Here is a 24,877-nt window from a genome sequence, read left to right on the forward strand (position 1 = left end):
AAGCATCCACATATATTCAATATTTAAAATCCACTTTTCAAGTCCTTTTTAATTTTGTTCAGTGTGCAACCATGTGTAAGAATAGGGAAACACTTTGTCCACAATTGGAATTGCTACGAAGTAGCAGAAACTGCATATGGTCTTACCCCTACACCATTGTGCCCACTTGTTAGCATTCAACATTCAGGGACTTACTGGCTCCTTCCACGTATATCCGTAGGAGTGAAAGGTGTGTGATGAAAGCCACTACAGAGGGTGAAACCCAAGGCTGCTTGTGTTAGTTGGTTTCATCTGTCAGCATGGCCCAACCTGGGAGGAGAATTATCTAGATTAGGGTCAGTGAGCATGTAGGGGGGGCATTGTTTTAGTTATTGATTGGTGTAGGAGGACCCAGCATATTGTGGACAGCCCATTCCCCTAGGCTAAGCCTTGAGATATGTAAGAGCGGGGGAAGGTAACTGAGTTATCAGTAGCAGCAGGCAGGTGGGCTGGATGCATCATCTCTCCCTGATTCAGACTGTAGACATGATGTGACCAGCTGTCTCAAGCTCCTTCCTCACAATAACGCACTGGAATCTGGTGTTGTAAGCCAAATGAACCTTTGTCTCCTCTAAGTAGCCTTTATCAGAATATTTTATCACAGCAACAGAAATAAAACCACAACAGCTAATTATAGTCTCGGAGGATGAAACAAAAGGTCAAGATAGCCAGTGAACATTAAGAAAAATCTAGACATGCTGTCGTGTTCCCTAGCAAAAGCATTCAGGGCCTGCTGTATGTTGAGCCACACTATAAATTAGGAAGCAAGGTGTCTCAGAATGGATCTTACTTTGAACCTTATTTCATAACTAGCTGTCAACTAGTTTTATAATAGCTCCATTTCCTGTAATTGCATAAAATGTTCCGCCATCCCCTGGATTAAGGACGGCTTAATCTGGTCCTCGGGAGATGGATGAGTGCTTGTCTCTACAAGCATGCAGACCTGAATTTGATTCCCAGAACCCATGTAAAAAGCCAAGTGCAGTGGCATACACTTGCAATCCCAGCTCTAGAGAGGTGAGAGAGCTGGAGATGGGTGGATCCCTGGGGCTGCTAGGTCAGCCGTCCTAGCGTACTTGGCAAATTCCAGGCCATCAAGAGATCCTCTCTCAGACTAAAATGTGGAACACAGCCAAGGAATGACACCCCCAACTCTCCTCTGCTCTCCACACATGGACACATGAGCACCACACACACAAACACACTCACAGTGGCTTAACATCAGGGCTTTGTGTTGAAGCTCTGGAAACCTTAGCTGAGAAGGGGACATCAATGAAAGCCCCCAAGGAGAGCCATGACTAAACGAGCTTAGGGGGCCTGACCCAAGGAGCAAGTGACACATCTGAGCTATCGAAAGCTTGAGGTTACAGATGTGGTGCCTCAGTTTACAGATGTGGAAACCAAAAACTCTTTTTGCATAATTCAGTTTCTCTCTCTCTCCTCTCTCATATCTTGTTTTTGTTGAGGGAGGGTATCTCACCAGCTAGGCTGGCTGCCCAGAGGGCCCCAGTAATCTGCCTGCCTCCACGTTTACAATGCTGGGGTCACAGGCTCTTGCCACCATGCCTCTCCTTTTTACATGGGTGCTGCAGATGATACTTGGGTCCTTGTGGTTGGGTTGCAAGTACTTTACTAAATGAGCCGTTTCCTTGTCCCCTTTTCCCTTTTGTGTCTGAAGAAACATGCATCTGTTTTAAGCAGAGTAACCCTTAAGTCTGGCTTAGGGAATCTGAGAGGAGATAGATGGTCCAGCCTTTGCCACTACTGACAATGCCAGGTTCTGGCATGTGAATAATGTAGAGCCATTTCTCTCCAACAGCTTTGCCAGGGAGCTGTTCCCAGTCTTGGTGTTGGTGCTATGTAACCGGCAGAGTCTAAACAGCTGATCTGCTACCCAGCTGAGATACTAATATATCACCTAGTCCTTTATGTCAATTGGCTTCCAACCCTGAGCACAGAGCAAGCAGACAGACAGCTGCCACCTCCCGCCCAGACAGCCCAGAAGCAGTCAAGGAAGGTTGTTTTGCTGTCTCAGTTCCCTCGCATTGTCTTTCTGTGTGTGCACATGGGCACATGTGTCTTCTATTAAGCCTGGAGGTAACAGGAAAAGACACCAATGGCTGTGATGTTCAGTCTTGAATCACCTACTATGCAAACCTCTGGGCAAGTCTGAGGGAGGTTTTACATCGGTTTAATTGAAGAGAGGAGTGATAATCAAAATGTGGGCAGCAGCTTTCCATGGTCTGGGAGCCTGGACCGAATGAAATGGAACAAGTTAGCTGAACACCAGTGTTCATCTCTCTCGGCTTCCTGCCTGTGCATGCAGTGTGACCCGCTGCCTCATCCTCCTGTCCCCACGCCTTCCCCACCCTCAAACTGTGAACCAGAATACATTCTGATTTCCCTAAGATGCTTCTGGTCAGGAATATTTTTCAGCAATTTAAGTAACTAACACAGCAGCTACCCACAGGTTCTGTGAGCATTATAAAAACATTAAAGACCACACAGGCAGGATGTCCTGTCACAAACATCCAGAGCAGCTCAGTTGCTGTCAGTGACCATGGACTGATATCTTGTCCTGCATCTCCTTCTCCTTACCCCATGCTGGGCTGGACAAGCCAATGGCTATCAATCAAACTGTCCCCAGGCTCCACGACTGTGTTCCTACGAATTAACCTTGACTGTTCCTTGAATAATAGAAGTGGGCATTGAAATTCAGATGTTTGTATAAAAACTCTCTTGTAGAGGCTGGAGAGGTGGCTCCCTGGACAAAGGCACTCCCTGCCAAGCCTGATACCTGAGTTTAGTTCCTAGGACCCTCTTGGTGGGAGGAGAGAATCAACTCCCATGAATTTTCCTCTAACCCACACACAATCACTAAACACACACCCCTCCTAAAATCAATGAAAAGAAAATAAACTCAGCAGAAGACATCTTCGTTTCTGTTATCTTACCACCTGAAGAACTGCCTAATTTTACCCTTGTGCTACCAGGCGGTTTCACTGCTGTGGTCTCAGGCCCCATTTCTCCTCACAAACCCACGCCTCTCAGTTTGCATTTCCTTTTACCTACTGCAAATCAGAGTGCATGTGTTTTCCCAGCCAATGGGCACTATTAATATTTATCTACCCCACAGTCGGGTTTTATTAATTACTTAATTAGTAGTAGTGAAAACAATTAGTGTTGGGAGCAGAGTGTTATGTGCCTGCTGACAAGAGAAATTAGCATAGGCGATAAGCAGAGGTTCAATGCTTTAAAAAATGGTGGCGCACCCACAGACAGAATACATATACTTCTGCTTCTGGCCCCTGCATTGTCTTCCTATAGTCCGCATTCCAAGCGTGCATCTGCGGACAGGCATCAGCTAAACTCTGTGCATGGGCTTCACCCATTTAACTAGAAAAGATGAAAGGAGTGTGCAGTGTGCAGGGAGCCATACTCTGAAAGATTTCTTTGCCTTGCCCCACGCCCTTTCACAGAGCCAGTGCTGCAGAGCATGGTAGAGCATGCTCACACTCAGCCACAGCCGCCCTATAGCTCTTGTGTGCAAAACAGGCTGATACAGGAAGGCTTCCCATAGCTATCATGTCAGCCCAGTATTTTCAATCTGTGTGAGTTGCATGTGTCCCAAAGTGGTTGTAAACACTGACAAACTCATGTCACAACGTGAGAAGGTTAGGGCTGGAGAGATGGGGTGAAGTGCTTGCTTCTCAAGTATGTGCAGATGTGTTCACATGCCCAGAACCCATGTCAAGCTGAACAGGGAGATGGAAGGTTCGGGGAAGAGAACTCCCAGAAGCCAGTTAGGGTCTGCAGCAAGCAATGAAATCCTGTCTCAAAGAAAGTGGAAAGTGAGGACCAACAACCCAGGATGTCCTCTGACGTCCATACATACTATAGCATGCTTGCATCCACACATATTCATTACATACATACACGCCTATCTCACCTCCATGCATACATCATGAGAAAAGGTATGAATTCAGTGAGATACCTTATCTCAAAGGAGTAAGGTAAATAGTTAAGAGCAGAACACCTTGTGTCCTGTTTGGTCCTCCACACACATACATGCTCACACAGCCACACAGGCATATGGACACAAACACACAAATACATAATCGAAGTTGATGGCACCTAAGGAACAACACCCAAGTATGCATCTTTCACATACATGATCATACATGTGCTCGTATATCTGCATATGTATATACTGTTGCATATACATGGAAGCACATGCACACACACATACACCCTTCCATTCAAAGTTACCACTTCCCACTAAATGCATCAATGACTTCAGGAGTCACAATGCTGAGATTCTCGACTCATTTCCCTAAATGACACCAGAAGGTTCCATCTAAAGTGCTAGTTCCTTTAGTTCATCAGTTCTTTATTTGCTGTAAAAATATTGTTGTCTTTGTGGTTTGTGCTTTATGATTGCTTTTATGAAGACAGCGAAGAAACATAATACATGGGTAGAAACGTAAATTGACTTTATATTACTAAGATTTACTGCCTTCAAAAATAGCAGCCTGCATTAATGCATTTCTGATTTCAAGGTGCTTTATTTATTTATTTTTGTACAGTCGGGCTTCCCTGATCCTAGCAATTCCATCAGACAATAGTCTGTGGAAGAAAATGTTTTTCATGACTTCTTTTTCTGGGTGCTCTGAAGAACAGAATGGTATTTTCCCACTAATGTGTCTGAGGTATCATATGAACTATGGCTGTGATATGCAAAGACATCTGTCAGTCAAACTGCCTTTCCCTCCTCACTGTTTGTCATAGGACCTGAGGGAGGAGTGTGTAAAGTTGAAGACCAGAGTGTTTGACTTGGAACAACAGAACCGGGCGCTCAGCATCCTGTTCCAGCAGCGCGTCAGACCAGCTTCTGATGTGCTTCTCCAGGTATGTGCTTATGTGGAAAATGGCCTTTGCTGCCGACTTGCTCTTGACCGGAACTTGCTTGCATTCAAAGCTGGCCAGCCTCCCCAGGGGTCAGGCATAGTGCACCATTGCATGAAAACCACAACGCCTCGCTATCTCAGGTGGTGTCATTAAAATGGAGTGTCTCTCAAATACTCAACTTCTGGGAGTTGCGTTCTTACAAAGAACAGCTCCACCGAGACGAGTTCACAGGAGACAGTGTCGCCTGGGCTGGAGAGATGCCACAGACACAGTTAAGCGCTTGCATTGCAAGCATAAGGACTTGAGTTTAATCCCCAGAATCTACATTTAAAAAGCCAGGTGTGGTGGCATGTGCTTCGAGTTTCAGGGGGAGAGGCGGAGATAGCTGAATCTTTGCACAGCCAGTTAAGTCAAATTGGTGAGTCCCGGGTAAAAATGAGAGACCCTGTCTCTAAAAACGAGAACAGTGTCCTAAGGAACAAAACCTCAGGCTGGCCTCTATACCCAAGTACACATGTACACACACTTACACACACACACACACACACACACACACACACATCCTCACATGCATAGGTACACACTCACACAGAGGTCCCAGAACATATTCTCCAATAAGCTGAGTGGAACCCTGGCGTAGAGTTGAGGAATGATGGCTTTGGGGAGCATCTTTATTCCCCGTGCATTCTGCGAGAAGCGCGGACGTTTCCTGAAATGCTGAAGCACGCATCTTTACTTCAAGCTCACTATTAACACAAATTGCGTCTGGGATTTGAGCAACCTGGTGCTGTGTGTGCAGCATCACTTCTCTCTCCCTCACCTCGCTTCCTGGATTGCACCCCAGTGTCTCTACAGGGCTGCTCCCCGACAGCTCTGGCTGTGCTCTGCTCTCAGGTACATCCCCAGCATGCAGAGTCCTGGAAAGTCAAGCCATCTGTTCCATTTTGAAGCCTTGAAGCCGGCAGGGAGTACGAGAATTGACACAGGATGCTAAAGGGTTGACCTTTGCTCTTCCCAACCCTCTGATCCTGTTAACACACACATTTCCTCAGCTGGTTCCCATGAACTCTGCTCAGAGATTTTCTGGCCTGTGCTGTTAAAGACTGAGGTGTGCTTTCACAGGGGCATCTATATTTTGTGAAAGTTGACTCACGAGTTGCTTGGTCTGGTTGACTGGGATTGAAGGTGACTGGGAATCTTTTGATCATTGAGATGGTACTGTCCAACACCAGAGCCTCTGTCTATGGAGGACTATCTAAATTCCTACTTGAAAATGTTACAGTAAACACTGGGGAGATCATTCAGGGTGTAAAGTACTTGGGGAACTGTCCTCAGAACCCCCATAAAAATAAAATAAAAATGGTTTTGAAACACGTTTGTAATTCCAGCATGAGGAAGATTAAAAATAGGGAAGAACCTGGATCTTGCTGACCAGTCAACATAGTGAGTTAATCACCATGGTGTGGGCCAGTAAAGAGACCTGGTCTCAGAAAGGTGGATGGCAGTCTCGGGAATGCCACCTGAGGATGGGGGGTCTACATGCATGCATGCGCACACACACTCATGCCATGGGAACACATATAAATTACATCAAGCTAAAGTTAGTTTCCTATGTTCCAAAACCTTGGGTGGCTAAACTGGAAGCAACTATATTGAGCATCACCTAAGTAGAGTTCCATCATCATAAAGGATTCTCCTCGACTCTTTTCTCAGCGCCTGAGTTCCTCATCCAGCCTCTGAATTTTGCCATAAACATTTTAGTATGCTCTGAGGAATTATGGGAAGTTTCAGTTCACAGAAGGAAACAGAGTTAATAAAATAGTATCAATAGTTACACCCACCCCCAAACTGAAATAAAAGAGTGCTTTGAAGAAGCTCTCTTATAAAGTACATCTCATTGCAGAAATTAATTTCCTCTCTGCTTTATCTGTTGGAACATAATTTATAATTGATGACTCAGAAGTTGTCGGCAGGCTACGGGGAGAAACTGTGTAACTGTGTGTCTCAGTTTTGATTCCTGGACCCGACCAACCTCAGCGTCCGTCATCGGGGATCTTGAAAAGCTCCGTTTCTTTTGTGGTTTTGCAATCAAGATCCAATATTGTAATTACCTTTAACAGCTGTTGCCTGCTCATGAATTTTTCTGTTTTGCTTGTTCTAACTCAAGGCTCTTCTGGAACAGTGTTTAAGGATCCACAGTCCCTGTTTATAAATACCGAGAGTTTATTTATAGAGTAAACACAAGAGCCGAAGACGGTGAGTGCAGCATCTCCATCGGCCGGCACAAAATTCTGTCGAGCATATTTAAGTGACGGGGACAGATGATCCAGCCGTCCACAGACCTCAGGGTCTATTTATGGGGAATTTTCAGCTCTCAAAGTTTATATGTTTCACCCAAAATTTTCAATTCCCCGAGCCATTCTACTATAAGTAACCCTTGCTAAAGGTCGACCATGTCGTTGTTTGCTTTTCAATTGTTGTGCTAAAGAGCATGTCCAAAACTCAGCTTGGGAATGAAAGGGTTCATCTCAGCCCTCAGTTGCAGTCCACCATCTAGGGAAGTCAGAGCAGAAACTCAGGGCCGGAACTTGGAAGCAGGAGATGAAGGCAAGGCCATGAGGAACCATGTTTGCTCCTTGCTTCTCATGGCTTGCTCAGCTTTCTTACAGCACCCAGGACCACCGGCCCAAAGTGAGGTCAGCCCTCCTTCATCAGTCATTAATCACGACAGTACCCCACAGATTTGCCTAGAGACCAGCCAAGCTAGAAGCATTTTCTTAATTACGATTCCTTCTTCCCAGGCGTGTCTAGGTTTATGTCAAGTTGACAAAACCCAGCCATCACAGGCTGTTAAGAGACCCATGAAGATCAATGATAGACTACAATGAGTACGGAGATGATTAATGTTAAATTGTCAACGGTTAGAACCTAGAATTAGGTGGGAACGGAGACTCAATGAGGGACTGTCTGGACCAGGTTGGCCTATGGGTTTGTCTGTAGTGGATTGTCCTGGTTGCTGTAATTAATGTGGGAGAACACAGACCACTGTGGGCAGCACCATTCCTTCGGTCTGGTCCTCAGCCTTTATATGAGAGTCTAGCTGAGCACAGAGCTTGCATCTGTTCTTTGCTCTTTACTATGGATGCAATACGACGAGATGCTTCACGTTCCTGATTCGACTTCTCCACAATAGTGGGCAGTGGGCTGGAATTATCAGCAGAATAAACTCATTCTCCCCTAGATTGCTTTCTGTCAAGATAGTATACAGCGGCAACAGAAGAGAAACTAAAACACTTGCTGTCCACCACTGTCACAGTCGCACTCAGGAAGGAGCGGGATTTGCGGTTGGTCAGGTCTTTATTTCACTCACAACTTAGTTGTCTGATGTTGCTTTGGGGATTAAGTGAGAACAAGTACTCACCATGGAGATAAAAGAAAAACTGCTTGAGCTTGCTTTTCACCTTCTGACACTTGGTAATTCTTTGTCAAAGGGGAGAATGAATGTGTGGTGAATCCTCCCGAGAGTTGGCAGGGTGATTTGCATAAACAGAAGGGAACTTTGTGCTCTCTCCTTTCTGAAGTTTTCTCATTTCATATGGATGCCTGAGATCCTTTGTGGCTGTGCAGAGTGTGTCCATCCAGGCTGTGAAAGTGACTGTGACTGAGAAAGTCCTGGGTGGGGCACAACAAACTGTATGCACTTGACCGCCAAAACTACAGACCCTATAGCTGCTCCCCGTGGACTCTGGAGGAAGTCCTCCCTGTGGATATCAGTTTGTCTTCTTGATGTTTTAGAAAACTTTTTAGTTTTCCTCTGTAGAAGACAGCTCAATGACTCTTAACCATTTGAAGTAGCCACCTAAACAGCAATATAAAAAGATGATGATTAGATTTGTGGTGACTTAGTTAAATAAATTATAAGTAATAGAAAAAGACATTGGTAAGTCACAGTCAATTTTGAAAAAATAAGGCTGGATATAAGAATTAGCTGACAGGTTCTAGTAACTTACAAATAGAGCAAGAAACCAGGCACAGTGGTGCCTCCTTTAGTCACAGCAGTCGGGAGGCTGAGGCAGGAGAAAGATACCATGGTATCAGGGCATCATAGGCAGCATAGTGACACCCAGTGTCCCAAATGAAACAGAATGGCGCCAGCCACTGAACACAGCTCTGTCCACTGTCAAGGTCCATGAACACGAACCTAAAAATTAAAATGTTGAGCTTGATGGAGAACTGTCTCCTGATTCCAGGGTGTGCAGTGATGTCCCTGGGAGTAGATAAAGTAGTAAATGAGGTTCCATTCAGATAAGAATGCAAACTAAATTCTAAAAAACCAAAGATCTAGCATAGAAAATAAAATCCCAACATTGCTGTCTCTGGGACAGAAATATCAATGAATCCTGTCTAAATCTATAAATATTCAAAGCTAGATGATTCAGAGGCTACCGTTTCTTCTTCTAAGTCACACTGAATGCTGTCTGCTTCATCACTGCTTTTTTTTAACCTATTCGATTGAAAGTACACCAAAAATGAGTTATTTCAGTAACTTGTGTATAGCGTGTGTGTGTGTGTGTGTGTGTGTGTGTGTGTGTGTGTATATATATCATGGTAATTATGGAATTCCAGACTTAATAATGGGGAACTGGCAAGATGGCATAGCCTGACAACCTGGCTTTAATGCCTAGAACCCTACTGTAGAAAAGAGAATTGATTTCCCAAGTTGTTCTCTGACCTCTATATATTATGTCCTATGACAGACCTGCCCCTCAAAATGTCTTAAAATTAATATTGTAATTTTATATAGACTGTATTATCCAGTGTGGGTAACAGTGGAATATTTCTCTACACCAGATCCAAGTGTTTGCAACTCCTCTACAAAGGCAAATGGCACCAGAGGGCTTAGGATCATATTAAATATTGTTGTCTAACTATAACACAATTACAGGCAGTAGTGAATTATATTACATGGAGGGAATTCTGTATGTGAACTGCTCTTCAAATGTTTGTCAGTTTCCTCGTTTGTTTGGTTACTTGTCTATTAAGGAATGCAGTATTGACTCCAGAGCTGCATGCATGGGACAAGCATTCTACCGCTGAGCTACATGTCAGACCCTCAGACGGCTTTAAAGGAAGACTCCAACACTATTATCTCTAACAAGAACCCATATGGGCTCTAACAAAACCTGGCTAAGCAAACATGCAGAGATCACCATGTTACCTCATGTGCTGCAAAATTTAGAGCCTTAATCAGTCTGATCTCTTACAATCCTATGAGATACGACCCAGCATTGCTTCCATTGTGCAAGCGGGGATACAGGCAGACAGAGGCTGAGTCACACAGCTGTGATTGACAGGGTAGGATTCAATGTAAAATGCTAATGAAATCCACGTTATCACTGCCCAGCTTGGCCTCCATTTGCCTCTGTCTAGTTAGGGAATTTCTGAATACATAAAAGAAGTATGGTGTGTGTGTGTGTGTGTGTGTGTGTGTGTGTGTGTGTGTGTGTGAACACGCATGCATGGCAGCCAAAGGGTAATCTCAGCTGTCCTTATCCAGCTTCCTTTTGAAAACAAGGTCTCTCCTTGTCCTGGAACACAACAAGTATAGCCGATGAGCCCTCTCTTGAGCAAGAAAGAGTCTACAGAAGAAGCAGGAAAGGCCCCAGAGTTTAGAGCACCTCCTGACTCCGCTCTGCCAGCATCAGTTTTCTTTATGAGTTTCTGGAATCGATCATCTCTGTCCCTTGGCTACTTGAATACCTGCTACAGAGGCAGCTTCCACCCTGCCCTGAAACTCTGATATCTAATTTAGAAGGATCCTCAGGGTGATCGGGGGGGGGCACAGCTTCCTGGCAGTTTGGAGATGCTGAGATGGTGGTGTAGCTGCCAGCAGTGAATCTGCTGTTCGGCGTCATCGGAGGGCCTTGGTGGTGCCATTATGAGTGCTCGTCAGACGTGAAAACATATGGAGAGGGTCCGTCAGGGATGCTCTCTTACACACTCAGCACCGGGAGGATATTAACTTGTCAGAGGACTAAAAATGGCCTCTCTGTGAGATAAGGGACACTGAAAGATCACACAGCTCCTGCAGGGTCAAACTTTCAATGACAAGATGACAGCTTGGATCAAGAGAGAACTGGTAGAGACGAGGAGAAAGGATCTTCAGGGTTAGGGCAGAAAGTTACCCCCCCCCCCATTCATACTATAGCCAAAACTCTTAATAGAACCACTTCACCCTTGATAGTGTCATTTTTCTTTCTCTGTCCCCACCCCGGGCCATAAATACTTTCACTCTATGGAGAATATGGTAGATTTTCCTTCTCTAGTATTTTTCTGTTTGCCATTTCTTTGGTCACAATGCTACATCATCCCAGCTCATCCCAAACAGGTCACCTCTCTTTGTCCTCTTGAACCACAAACATCAACACCTTGTTAATTTTGTGATCTGCATAGACACCACATTAGATAGTAAAGTGTCAAATCTCAGTATCGTTTCAACAAAACATTTTATAAAGTAGCAGTGATTTAATGTTGGATGACAACATTATGGTCTTGGTATAAAAATTAACCCATCTCAAAACTGAAAAAATATGTGTATCATATAGGAGAAAAGCCGAGGAACCATATGAAAGAATATCTACCCAGAGAACAGTTTTGAAAATTAATTTTTAATTTACATTTTAATGTACTTAGCATAAAGCATGTTAGAAATTTTCTGAACATTTTAAAATGTTAACAAATTAATCACCCATTAAATTGAAGATACTAGGTTTTCTCTACTTTATTTAAACAATATTAGCCATTTTCTGTTGCGGGGTAAACTCACCCAGATCCTCTAGCTAATGATTTTTTGTATGGATTACATCCTCTGTAATTTCTACTGGGAAATGAAGTTTAAAATAAGACGATATAACAAGGACTAGAGAGATGGATTGACAATTATATACTATACTGGGCTTTTTCTTTGGGGCCACCAGCCAACTCTCAAGTCATGATACAGACACTTCTCATTAGTTAAGAACACTCAGCCTAGTTTAGGCACATTTCTAACTAGCTCTTTTAACTTAACCCACTTCTCTTTATTTACCTTGTGCCTCAGGGCATTTTACCTTTCTTTCCATTGTCTGTCAGACTTTCACTGATTCTCTAGGTCTGCCTGGCTTCCTGACCCAGGCATCTCCCTCATGCTCTTTTCCTTTTCTTGTTCTTCCACTGGTCCCCTTCTTGAGCCTAGATTTCTCCTCCTATTTATTTTTTCTGCCTGCTAGCCTCCTCTAGCCTTTATCTACCTAGCTGTTGGCCTTTGAGCTTTTTATTAGACCAATCAGGTGCTTAGGCAGGCCAGGTGAAACAGATGCAACACATCTTTACATAACTAAACACACACCCTTACATTGTTAAACAAATGCACATAAACACATAACACACCTTTACACAGTTAAGGTTATATCCTGCAACATAAACAAATGTGATACATCTTTGCCTAGCTAAAATAATATTCTATACCAATGTACTCCTCTTGGTGAGGATGCGTGTTTAGTTTCCAGCACCCTCATTGGGTAACTCGCAACCTGTAATTCTAGCTTTAAAGGATCTGATGCTCTCTTGTAGCCTCTGAAGGCAACTACACACACACACACACACACACACACACAATTGGAAGTAAAAAAAAATTTATAAATCTTTTAATAAAAGTTCTATAACAAACAAAAATCTATGTGAGTGTCAAGGATTTAGGGAAGACAGTCATTTCTTCCAGAGTCTGTGCTCCAAAATGGAGCCTGTGGCAGAGTGATGTGTTAGAGCCAGTGGGTGCCACAGTGGCAGAAGGTGGACAAGTTGGAAGGGTCTGCAGAAGGCCTGGAGGAGGAACCCGTGCCTCAGAGTGAGTCCGTAGATATAGAAGAGTTTAACTGGAAACCGGAAAGCATCTTGTGCAAATGCAGGAAGGAGTCTGCATCCCCCTTTGCATCTGTGTGCTCTTCAGTGACTCTTTTTCTCTCCCCCCTCAACACCCACATCTCACTCTCTCAGCCCAGCCTGCACTGAATGATTTCTTTAAGTGTGCTACAATATGCAACCTATCCTTCTGCCCTCGTTGTTGTGTTGGATGTGAAATGTGTCCCCCAGGCGCCTGTGTTTAAACTCATGGTCCCCAGTGAATGAAGCTCCTTGGGAAGGTTGTAGAGCCTCTCTGGATGAAATGAGACATTGTAGTGTTTGTGGAGGGGTGCTCTTGAGGTTTTACCTCCTGCTCCAACTTCCTGTCTGTCCCCTGCCTCCTAAGAACGGAAGCCGTGTGACCAGCAACCTGGTTATCTAGCTGCCTTGTCTTTTTTGCCATGATGGACTGTATCTTTCCCCAAACTGGGAGCACAATTTGCTTTGTCAGGTGTTTGCTTGTAATAACAAAGTAACTGACACACTCTTGATCTTTTTTTCTTTCTTCGTGTGTGTGCATAGACGTTTGCGTGTTTGTAGATGAATATGTGTGCAGATCTGCATGCATATGTGTTTGTTTACATGTGGAAGCCCAAAGTTGATGTCAGAAATCATCTTCAGTTTCTCCCCCACCTTATTTGTAGAAGCAGACTCTCTCAAACAGTTCCAGAGATTTACTATATGGACAGTTTTGCCAACTAGCTTACTCTTGTTTGTTTGTTCATTTTGGGTTTTGGTTTGTTGCTTGTTTTGTTTTGTTTTGTTTTGTTTTTTTGAGACAGGTTTTCTTTGTGTAGCATTGGCTGTCCTGGAACTAGCTCTGTAGACCAGGCTGACCTTGAATTCACAGAGAGTTACCTGCCTCTGATTCTTGAGTACTGGGATTAAAGGCACACACCACCACTGCCTAGTCCATCTTGCTCTTGAGATCCCCTGTCCCTCCCTACCTTCTGAAGCTGGAATGACAGGTGAGCCACCACAGCCAAACAGCATTTACATGGATTTCCAAGGCTCTAAGCTCCAGGCCTCATGCTTACATAATGCACACTTCAACCATTTCAGCTGATGTACTAGGCATTCTTAAAAGAATGTGCAGTGACCAAATCCTGTGCTACGATCAGGACAGTCAACACCATTCCCCATTCATATGCAGTGGTTAAATACTGTGCAGTGAGCAGGACAGTCGGCACTGCCCCCATTCATGTTCATGTAAAGTGGCCAAATACTCTGCCACTTAGTGCTGCTTAGGAACATCAGCACTGCTCTAGGAGGTGGAGGTAGTCTGAGATTGCTACTCTCTACTTTCTTAGGGACAAGAACTTTGCCATATTAAACTTCGAATCCTCCCACATATCATATAAACAAAAGTAAGCTTTAATGACTGTTAGGTGAATTAATGATCCAGTGAACCCGTGGGATGAGTGTGATGTTTGTTTGAGGGCAGGTAGGCAGGGATGGCTTCACAGATGAAGTAGTTACAGTGTGGGTCAGTGGGGGAGGAAATGAGAACAGTCCTTCAGGTACTGTATGTCTGGGGACTGGAGAGAAGTCTCAGTTGGTAGCATGTTTGCCATGAAAGTAAGAGAACCTGAGTTCAATCCTCAGAACCCATGTAAGGCTGTTGGGGTGGTGAGAGCTGCTTGTAATTCCGGTACTAAGAAGTCAGAGAAAGGGGTATGGCTTAGAGGATTGCTGGGCAGCTAGCTTAGCCTTCTTGGTTCAGTGAGAGATACTTTCTAAAAGAATATGGTAATGGTATCCTGAGAAACAAGAATGGAAGTTGACCATGGCCTCCACATATACAAGTACACACATGCATATGCACATACGTGCACCTGCATGTACATGTGTTGCTTCACATATACGCACACACAAATTGTATCCTCATACACACACATAAACCTGACCACAAAACTTCTTATATACCCTCTTCCCTACCCCCTCATGCACACTCACACACATACACATACACACATGTTCCTGCACATACACATGAAACATCACTAGCATGTGCACACATGAACATGTACACACATGTACAATCAAGGTCCTGTATCTGCCAGATAAGGAAGGTAGACATCTGAATATCATCTCTCCATGAAGTCGGGATGAGTAGGGGAAATTTCTCTCATCTTTACCTGAGTTCTGGTTTGCTCTTCTCGCTGTTTTGTTCTGTTTTTCAGTGTTTTCTTTTGCTTTATCTCTGCCTGGTGCCTGTGTAATCAGGCATGGGACCTCTGTCTTATAATTATTGGCTCCCAGTAGCTGTGGGGAATGGTTTTATATTGGCAAACCTTTGGCCAGAGCAGTATTTGCTGCCCTGCTGCCTCCTGGGTGTGGATTTTAATTGACCCCACCTCAAGCACTCTCTGTAAATGGTAAGGTACCAGTCAAAGGTACCTGCCTTCTGTTTTTCATATTCCCCTAACCCTAGACACAGCCAAATATGAGTGAGTTGCTTTCAGAAGCATTACTGGCACCATATAAACCATCATCTTACCAGAAACAGTGAAAAATTCTCATGTCCTACATTCAAGTGTCTCTGCATGCTGGGCCAGAGCAGGCAGAAGTAACAGCGGGCTGCTGCCAGCTGCAGCCCACAGTGTCCCCTGGAGATGTTGGACAGATGTCACTGGTGCTTTGCAATTTAAAGAAGGTGGACATTCAAGGCTGTATTACATCCTCTCAGATTTGTAATCTTCACGGTTCTCCTGATTCAACTGCTTCGTAATACCACGGAAGCCTAGCAGAGCCTCTCGGGGGTCAAGGCTGTCCTGCAACCTGCTGGTCTTAACTCTGCGCTGGTGACGGTGGGTTTTTCCTTGAAAGCAAGATGCCTGTGCTCAGAATACCTGACAAGGCTTTCCAGGCACAACCACAGCACAGCTAGCATATGGGACTTCATCGTGTTACCTGAAATCCGCTAGTGCTGAGGAGGTAGCTCAGTCTGTAAAATGCTTGCCTTGAAGCTCAAGGACCTGAGTTTGATTCCTAGCACACACATGGGAAAACTGAATGTGGCGATATACACTTATAATCTCAGCTCTGGGGAGACGGAAGCACGTGGGTCCCCAGGGCTCTCCAGCCAGCCACATAGCTCAGTGAGCTTTAGTACCCCTGAGAAACCATGTCTCAGCAAACCAACAACACAAGCATGAAGAGTGCCTCAGGAACAAAAGCCAAGGCTGACCTCTGCACTTTGCACTCGTGCACACATGCATAGATGCCAGCCAAGAAAATCCATGTAGCATGTATATATGGCACTGTCAGTGCTGCTGAAGACACGGAGATCTTTAAGAGTGTCAGATATGAAGAGCTCATTATTTAATAAGAGGACAGATGAGTGTAGACAGCTGCATGCTGTTTTAGTTCATTTGGCTTGCTGTGATAAAAATACCCAGACAAAAAAACAACTTATGGGAGACGAGATGTTTTAGCTCTCAATTTTAGGTTACAGTTCATCATTTCAGAAAAGCTGAGACAGGAACATGAAGCACCAGACACATTCACAGTGAAGGGCACGAATCCATGCATGCTTGTAGTCAGTTCGTTTTCTCCACTGTTAGACCACTCAGTCCCCACACATAGGGAATGGTACTGCCCTTAGTGGTCTGAGCCTTCCTATATCAGTTAACATCAAGACAATGCCGTGGCCGAACCTGATCTAGACAAGCCTTGAGGCTTTCTTCCCAGGTGATTCTAAAGTAAGCCACGTTGACAGTCAATGCTAACTATCACATTATTAAGTAGATAATATAACAGAAATATTTATCATCAGAGATCCTCAGAGCAAAAGACGATACCTGGGTGTCATAGTTAGGGTCTCGATCGCTGTGAAGCGACAACATGACCGTGGCAACTCTTATAAATGAAAGCATTTAATTGGGGCTGGCTTAGAGTTTCAGAGGTTTAGTCCATTGTCATCATGGTGGGAAGCATGGTGGCACACAGGCAGACATGGTGCTGGAGAGGCAGCTAAGAGTTCTACATTTGGATCAGCAGGCAGCAGGAAGAGACTGAGACACTGGTCTTGAGTTGCACACTCGAAACCTCCAAGCCCACCTCCAGTGGCACACTTCCTCCAACAAAGCCACACCTCCTGACCCCTGCCAAGTAGTGCCACTTCCTGATGACTAAACATTTAAACATATGAGCCTCTGGAGCCATTCATATTCCAACCACCATACAGGGATAGTTCAGAAAGTCTTCTAGTAACAAACTGAACATTGAAAGAGAAATATGAGATTGAATACGGTTCCAAGAATCCATGTCAGGTGACATACAACCGTTTATAACTCAGGGTTCAAGGGGATCCAAAGCCATTGACCACAGATATTCTCACTTATATGCTCATGTCCCCCATGAGAGACAGAGAGAGAAATAAAAATCTTTGAAAAAGTTTATTGGGTTCTGAAAATAGTTTGTGCCCCAAATTTAGCGTTAATCTCTTACATTTGTGTCTGTGTGGCATGTGGAGAGTACATGTGTGTGCATATGCTTATGGAGGACGGAGGTTGATACTGGGAGTTTTCCTTGATTTCTCTACCCCTTATTCATTGAGGCAGGGTCTCTCACTTTAAAGCAGTGCTCTATGATAGGGCCAGCTCACTCAGGAGCAGTCCCCTCTCGGAGCCTCCCATTCACTGGGCTCAAGAGATGAGCCCCACATCTTCTGGACGTTTGCAAGGGCTCTGGGGATCTGAACTTTTGTCTCCACACCTGTGTAGCAAGCTATTTATCCACTGAGCCATCTTCCCAGCCTGGTTGTCTTAATACCTGGGGTTTAAAGTCACACAGATCCCAGATCCTGCCTTTAATCATAGCCATGGTGTTAGAAAGATGTTTGATCTTGATTCTGTTTTATCTGCCTTTCCCAATCCTTCCAACAGCATCAGATTTACTCGTAGAACACTGTAGAAAAACAAGTCCCTGGAGGGTGACTGTGCTAGCTTCGTTCTCTATCACTGTGACCTTCAAGAGTGAGTCTTTTTGCCTCTTCATCTAAGGCAGAATCGAGTTAGACTGAATCTAAATCTTGGAAAATGAAAGAGATAGGACTCCTATTTCCAAATTAGTGTTGGGACTTTCTACATTAAATGAAGGTTCAAATCTGTGACACAAATCAGCACTATGTTATAATAAATTAAGTGGCTAAAATGTAAATTCGGAATATATACCTCATAGCATACAACATTCAGGCATTATTTTTTTCATATCCACATAAGAAAACCAGATTATCCCGGATTTAGTAAATTTCATGCAGTTCATGTTTATCATAGAAACCTTAAAATTTCCTCCCAGTTAAAAAAAATGTTACTGAGCGTTACATCCTCATGAATTTTGGATAAATGTAAGGACTTGGAAAAGCAGGAGACAGAAAGCACAGGGCCAGGATTGGCAAGGTTTACCTGGGGATCTGATTATGCAGACAGAAGAGACTAATTCCTCACAGTGGAAGTTGCAGGATGTCTGTTGCTGTCAGTGGCTGCCGCACCAGAGAAGTCTGACTCCTGCACCCAAAGGCTAAGTAAGCCAGACCATAACAATAAGGTTAGTGTTTTTAGGAGGGGAAGGTGACACTGGCTTTGTTTTGTGGCCCATTACAATTTAGACTGGTCTCAGGAGCACAAACAAACACTCCCCACTTCCTCCTACTTCCACATGTAGGCCTAGATAAAATTCTCCACAGTTGGTGGCAATACTTGTATAAACCAGATGATGGGTCTCTTTTGTGACACAGGAGACATGTCTGCTATTGCTAGTCATCTTCTAACGGCTGCATCTCACCTGACTTTGCTATCTTTAGCCACCCATCTATTCCTTAGGTCACTTCCTCTGAATTATCGTCTGCCTGGCACATTCTGGCACCTCAAAATGAACGATCAGAAATGTACGGGGACCAAAGAGGTGGCACAGTCAGTAAAGTGCTTTCCTTGCAAGAATGAGGGTGCAGATTCCAGCCCCAGAACTCCCATTTCAAAAGCCAGGTCCATGAATTTATGTGAATGTTTGATCCTAGGAAAGGCCAGTGAATTTCTGGGCCTTACCTGCCAATCAGCTTAGCCTTTGTATTGAGCTCCAGACCAGTGAGATACTGTTCTAGTGAGGGTTTCTATTGCTGCGATAAAACACCATAACCAAAAGCAGCTTGGGGAGGAAAGGGTTTATTTCAGCTTACACATCCAGGTGAAAGTCCATCACTGAGAGAAATCAAACAGGACAGGCACCTGGAGGCAAGAGCTGATACAGAGGCCGTGGAGGGGTGCTGCTCCTCATGGCTTGCTCATGCTGCTTTCTTATAGAACCCAGGACCACCAGCCTAGGGGTGGGACCACCTACAACAGGCTGAGCCCTCCCCCATAAATCACTAATTAAGAAAATGCCTTCCTGCTGGACCTTATGGAGATATTTTTTCAATTGAGGCTCCCTCCTCTCTGATGACTCTATGTCATGTCAAGTTGACACACAAAACAAGCCAGTACAGAGACCTATATTGTTGTGGTATGTTTTACTCTTTTGGCTTTTGGGGGGCCCGCTAACCAGCTCCCAAATGGATCACTCATAGAGGATGCTTATTCTTAGTTATGGATGCCTGACCTTAGCTTGGCTTGTTTCTTGCCCCCTTTTCTTAAATTAAGCTGCCTACCTTCTGCCTCTGGGTTTTCGCCTTTCTCTTCTGCAAATTTACTTTCACTCTTACTTTGTGGCTGGCTGGGTGGCTAAGTGGCTGGCCACCAGTATCCTCCTCTCCTTGCTCTCTCTTGCTCCTCAGTTTCCCCATCTCTCCTATGTAGAGTCTCTGCCTGCTAGCCTTGCCTATCCTTGTTCCTGCCTCACTATTGGCCATTCATTGCTTCCTTGGGACCATCTGGTGTTTTAGACAGTCACAGTTAACACAGCTTCACAGAGTTAAACAAATGCAGTGTAAACAAAAGTTACACACCTGAAAATAATGTTCTCCAACACTATATCAAAAATATGTGGAGGGCACCTGAGAGATGATGTTTGGATTTGTCCTCTGGCTTATACACATTCACACACACACACACACACACACACACACATCCACACACACCACAAAAAAAGTGTGTGCACACGTCATTCTTTTAGGAAAACAATGAAAGGCCACTTACCTATACAAAGGTTCACTTGAAAGAAGGTCCCTGCATGTTGCAGGTCCTGTGATTGCTGGGGACCAGAAACAGTGTCCTTCCTGATCCTGCCGCACTCCTGCTTCTAGCCATAAGCAGTCGTTACCCCCATCTCCGTCCAGTTCTTCCTGGTGGTAAAACAGAGGGATCAGTAGTATAACCTATAACCTTGCAGAATGAACAGAGAACACGTGAAGGCCCCCATTAGAGAGGCAGTCGGTGCGCTTGTCAGGTTGGCATGGGCTGGATTTCAGATTGACATAGACTGCTTGTCAAATTGGCATGAGGCATAGACTGGCTGTCAGATTGGCATGGGCTGAATATCAAGTTGGCATGAGCTGGTTATCAGATTGGCATGGACTGGCTGCCAGATTGTCATGGGCTGAATATCAATTTGGCATGAGCTGGTTATCAGATTGGCATGGGCTGGGCTGAGGCTTCACAGTGTTTTCCTGAAATCATATAGGATGAGAATCAGTCTTTGAGTTTTAAAAAGAAATATTTGGTAGTTGCATAAGTAACATCTGTGGGCTGGAGGGATGGATATCTCTGATGGGAAAACTATTGTCTCATGAGGACATGAGTTCGATCCCCAGAATGCATATGAAGAAAGCCAAGTGTGGTTGTACACTTGTAATCCTAGGGCTGATGGCAGAGAAGCAGGAGGTTCCCTGGGGCTCACTGGCTGGTCAGCCTAGATGACTTGATAAATTCCAGGCCAGTGGCAGATCCTGTCTAAAAAACAAACCAACTAACAAACAAATAAAAAAAAAACGAACAAAATAACAACAACAAAAACAAGATGACAACTGAGAAAAACTCCTAAGGTTGTGTTCTGATTCATACACACACACACACACACACACACACACACAAATGCCTGTACCAGCACACACATGTACACCCATACTAGCATGCACCTACTTGTACCCAAGCATATAACACTTAAAATACACAAAAGTGTATTACATGTTAATATATGCATTATATTTTAAATTATGATAATTAATTTGAGGTCATTTTATGTCTTGTTAGCAAACAGATTCGCTTCACTGAATCCTTACAGATGGCCCAGAGATTTACAGAAGCAGGAGACTGAGGCCCAGAGAGATTGCTTCTTCATATTAGCCAGTGTACTTCATACTCATTGCTTTCTGCCTTCAGAGCCTCCTGCCTGCCTAGACCGTCATTTCGGATTGTCACCTTTATCCCTTTCCCCAGTCCTGTAGAAGAATGGATATTGCAATAGCTTTCAGCAAATCAACCAATTAAATGGCATTTAAGGGTCTGTTTGGGCTTGCCAATTTGCTTATACTTTGACCAAATTGAGTTAGATATATTGGTTGGTGTCCTAATAATCTGTTACAGACAACACCACTGTCGACATAATGGATGTGTCCCCAAATAAGGATGTGAATCTAATAACCTTGTAACATGATCAAAACACTTAGCGTATAAATGTTCTTATGCTCAGGAATAATATAATCATAGAATATTATATTCCAACTTTTAAGATTGTACAGTCTACCCCACCCTTAGTTACTGAACACTTACATCAACCCCTGTCGCGGGCAAGGTCGCACAATGCAGTCAGAATAGAGTGGTGACTAGCGTCTAGAAGTCCAGACTGCCACTCTCTACCTTTTGTTCTGTGCCACAGGTTAATGTCCTGGGTAGTTTTAAGGGTCAGTTTAACACAACCAACAATTATCTGGGAAGAAAATCTCAATCTATGAAGTATCGGGAATCATCTTTGCCTGTGGACATGTCTGTATTTAGGAGAAGTATTTTGATTGTTAATCGACGTAAGAAGACCCAGCCTACTGTAGGCAGCAAGCATAGTCCTCCCTTGTTCCTGCCACACTTTGACTGTGAAGTGAGTACCTCAGTCAGAGGTCGTTCTGCGTGGAGGAGCAAGTAGTTCTGTCTGAAAATTCTAGACTTTCGTTCCTGCCTTGACTTCCTTCAGGAACAAGCTGTTGCCTGAAATTATAGGACTAACTCCTTCTCCCCAAAAGTTATTTGGGGACAGGGTATTTGTCACAACAACAAAAACAAAACAAGAACTGGTAATAAATTTGATTTTTTTTAATTAAGAAGAAATAACTTGGCATGAAAAGTATACTTTTGACCTACTGGGCACCTTTGGAAAGAGGCTTAAGTGCAGGAAGCTGAGTGCATACATGGAGCTCCACTGTGTGGAGATTAGGAATTGCAGAGATGCATTCAGGGAGCCTGCCGTAAACACAGATAGGTTGGGTGATGTGGTGCCTGTTTGTGAAATCCCTCAGACCCCTGCATTTTTGTCTGAGCAGCTAAGCAATGGGAATGCTCCATTGTTGGAAACACCCCAGAAGCACTGCCAAACAGCGGGGACCCGCACTACAGTCCTCCTGTCTCTTCCTGGGGTGTGAGCCCTCTGTGAATGGTGGCCTGTGCTCAGGCAGGTAGAGCAGGGGAGCTGGTTGCATTGCAGGGGTGTCTTTCAGAAACTGTGTCCTGAAGGAGGAAGGCATGGGTCCCCAATCACACCGTAACAAATCCATACCTCTTCACTGTTGACTTGTATAGAACTTCATGGGGAGTTTGGGGGTGGGGGTCCTCTATGGGGATGTTTAGCTCTAAGTATATACTTGTGGGGTACAGGAGATAGCTGGAGTTACATGTGCCAGAAATACCACCAAATTAAATTGCTGATCCTGGGGTGGCTATGGCAGCTCTGGCTGGGCTCCTGGAGTCCTTTTAAGCAGGAGACCGAGCTGCAGGTTTGCTCCAGCTTTCTTGCTACATCTGGGTATTCTTGGAATTTTTCAATCTGTCTGCGGGCTTCCTTAATTAAGAACTTGATTCTAAACTGATATTGAAGCCGTGCAGGTGGTCTGAGCCACCACTGACCTACCTCATTCATCCACGTTGTGTTGAACATTCTTTCATCGCACATACTCTTTCTCAATCCTGTTTCTTTTTATAAACTGAACAAATAGGAAGAGTCCCGGGAATGCTCACCCCTGTAAATTCAAAATACAAGCTCCTCTGGAAGAGAAAATAGTTTCCAGCCTGCGCTTCAATCTTCCGATTGTTTTCCCTTGGGGAATACTAAAACATCCGGAAAGGGGTGGATAGAGATCACGTCACTGATCTTTCGCACAATAGGTGTGTATTTATGTTGTGAAGATCATCTGAATTTCAAAGTAGCCCCCAGTGTGTGTTCTCCGAGATGAAATGCATACAGATGTTTTCCGATAAGTTTTATTCATATTTCACGGAGCCATTTGACGCTGTTCAAGGCAGTCGTGGAGATCCTTGAATTAATGCGCCAAGCTCCTAATGAGATGCGTGCAGAGGGCCGTTACCATTAAGATTGCAATAGAATTCGCCATAAAACGAGGAAAGCAGAATAAAGAGGTGCTCTGCAAGCCGTGCTTCAGATGCCAAGCTGAGGTCCGTTGCGATAAAAGAAAAGCACTCACTGAATTAATTCCATAAGAAAGCAGGATCTCTGAGATGCTCATGACTGCCCTTTGTGGATACAAAAGGTTTACAACTGATTGTTCAGGACGCTGCAAGCATGGATGTTTTAATAGCTAAACTGTGCTACTATCCTCTGCCCAGACTGGAAATATTATAAAGTATTGGACATATGACATAAGACAACATAACATAACATCTTGTAACTTTTCAAAAGCAAGTTCCTAGCCCTTACTATAGTTAAGGGAAACCACTAAACCCAAACTATATGGATGCCCGGCCTGTTGTTTTGTATGGTCTGGAGACCTATCTATGATAGCCTATTTTCAGGGTTTTGGTTTTTCTTGTTTTTGTGTTTCAAAATGGGGTGTCTCTGTGTAGCCCTAGCTGTCCTGGAACTCTCTCTGTAGATCAGGCAACCTCGAACTCATAGAGATCTGCCTTCCTCAGCTTACCGAGTGCTGGGATTCAAGGTGTAGCCACTGAGTTTATTAAGTATATAGCAAGCCAAAAATAGAAGAACAAATAGGAAAAATGGAAGATGGATATACAGACAGGTATAAAATATCAGATCAGGTGCTCACAACATCCAGAGGAAGCCTACTTGGGAAAACGTGGCAGTCAGCTGAGTTCCTGTTGGAGCTTTGTCTCCTTGGCCGAATGCTGCTGTGAATACCCTATTAGATGATATTATCTTATCTATCAGTTTCTATTATTTTGTTAGGATCATCCCTGGAGGAGACTCTGCTCTGCCTGGACCTCTAATAGGAACCTTGGTTGCTGCCTCAGAGTGGATTTTATATTTGAATTAAGCTGGGTGTTTTGAAGCACCAGATTTGATGATGGATTGTTTCCTGTCTGCCTGTCGATCCATCTATAAATCTATCTATCTATATTTATTTATTCTTTAAATTTGACTTGCTATATACTTAATAAAATTACTTATCTAGCTATCGTAGATTATTTTCCAGACAGTAGAGAAGACTTGTCTTTGGAAAATTCTCATCTTACCCTAACTCTGACGCAGGAGATCATCCACTTTCTCTGCGGTCCCCATCACTTCCCAGCTATGAGTATCACTGACCTACTTCCCAGCCTCAAGAGTTTCACAGAAACAGTCAGACATACATGTACATATATGTGTGTGTGTGCATATAAAACAATAATATCTGGCTGATTTGCTGAACATGTTTGATATTCAGCAGCCATGTGATTGCATGCATCCATTCTTTCCTAGTAACTCTGGATTATCTTTAGAAGTGTATGGGCGTACAGTTTCATATATGTTTCCATGTGTATGGATACTAGAGATCTCTCAAATGTCATCATTCCAGATAATGTTCACTATTTTTTTTTGTTTTTGGTTTGTG

The 24,877-nt window shown here is 44.0% G+C and overlaps 1 protein-coding gene across 5 annotated transcripts in view; it reads left to right on the top strand.

Moving 5' to 3' along the window:
* The window catches only part of Nckap5 (NCK associated protein 5), an 820,785-nt gene that overhangs the window by 620,977 nt on the left and 174,931 nt on the right, over positions 1 to 24,877 (top strand). For all 5 annotated transcript variants that reach the window (XM_050161478.1, XM_050161479.1, XM_050161480.1 and 2 more), the window contains one exon: positions 4,828 to 4,947. In XM_050161478.1, the coding sequence (XP_050017435.1) occupies positions 4,828 to 4,947 (120 nt within the window). The remainder of the gene's footprint in view (positions 1 to 4,827; positions 4,948 to 24,877) is intronic.

The sequence above is a fragment of the Alexandromys fortis genome, unplaced genomic scaffold, assembly GCF_014885135.2.
Source record: "Alexandromys fortis isolate MF-2015 unplaced genomic scaffold, M_Fortis_MF-2015_v1.1 scaffold_109, whole genome shotgun sequence".
NCBI classification, from domain to species: Eukaryota; Metazoa; Chordata; class Mammalia; order Rodentia; family Cricetidae; genus Alexandromys; species Alexandromys fortis.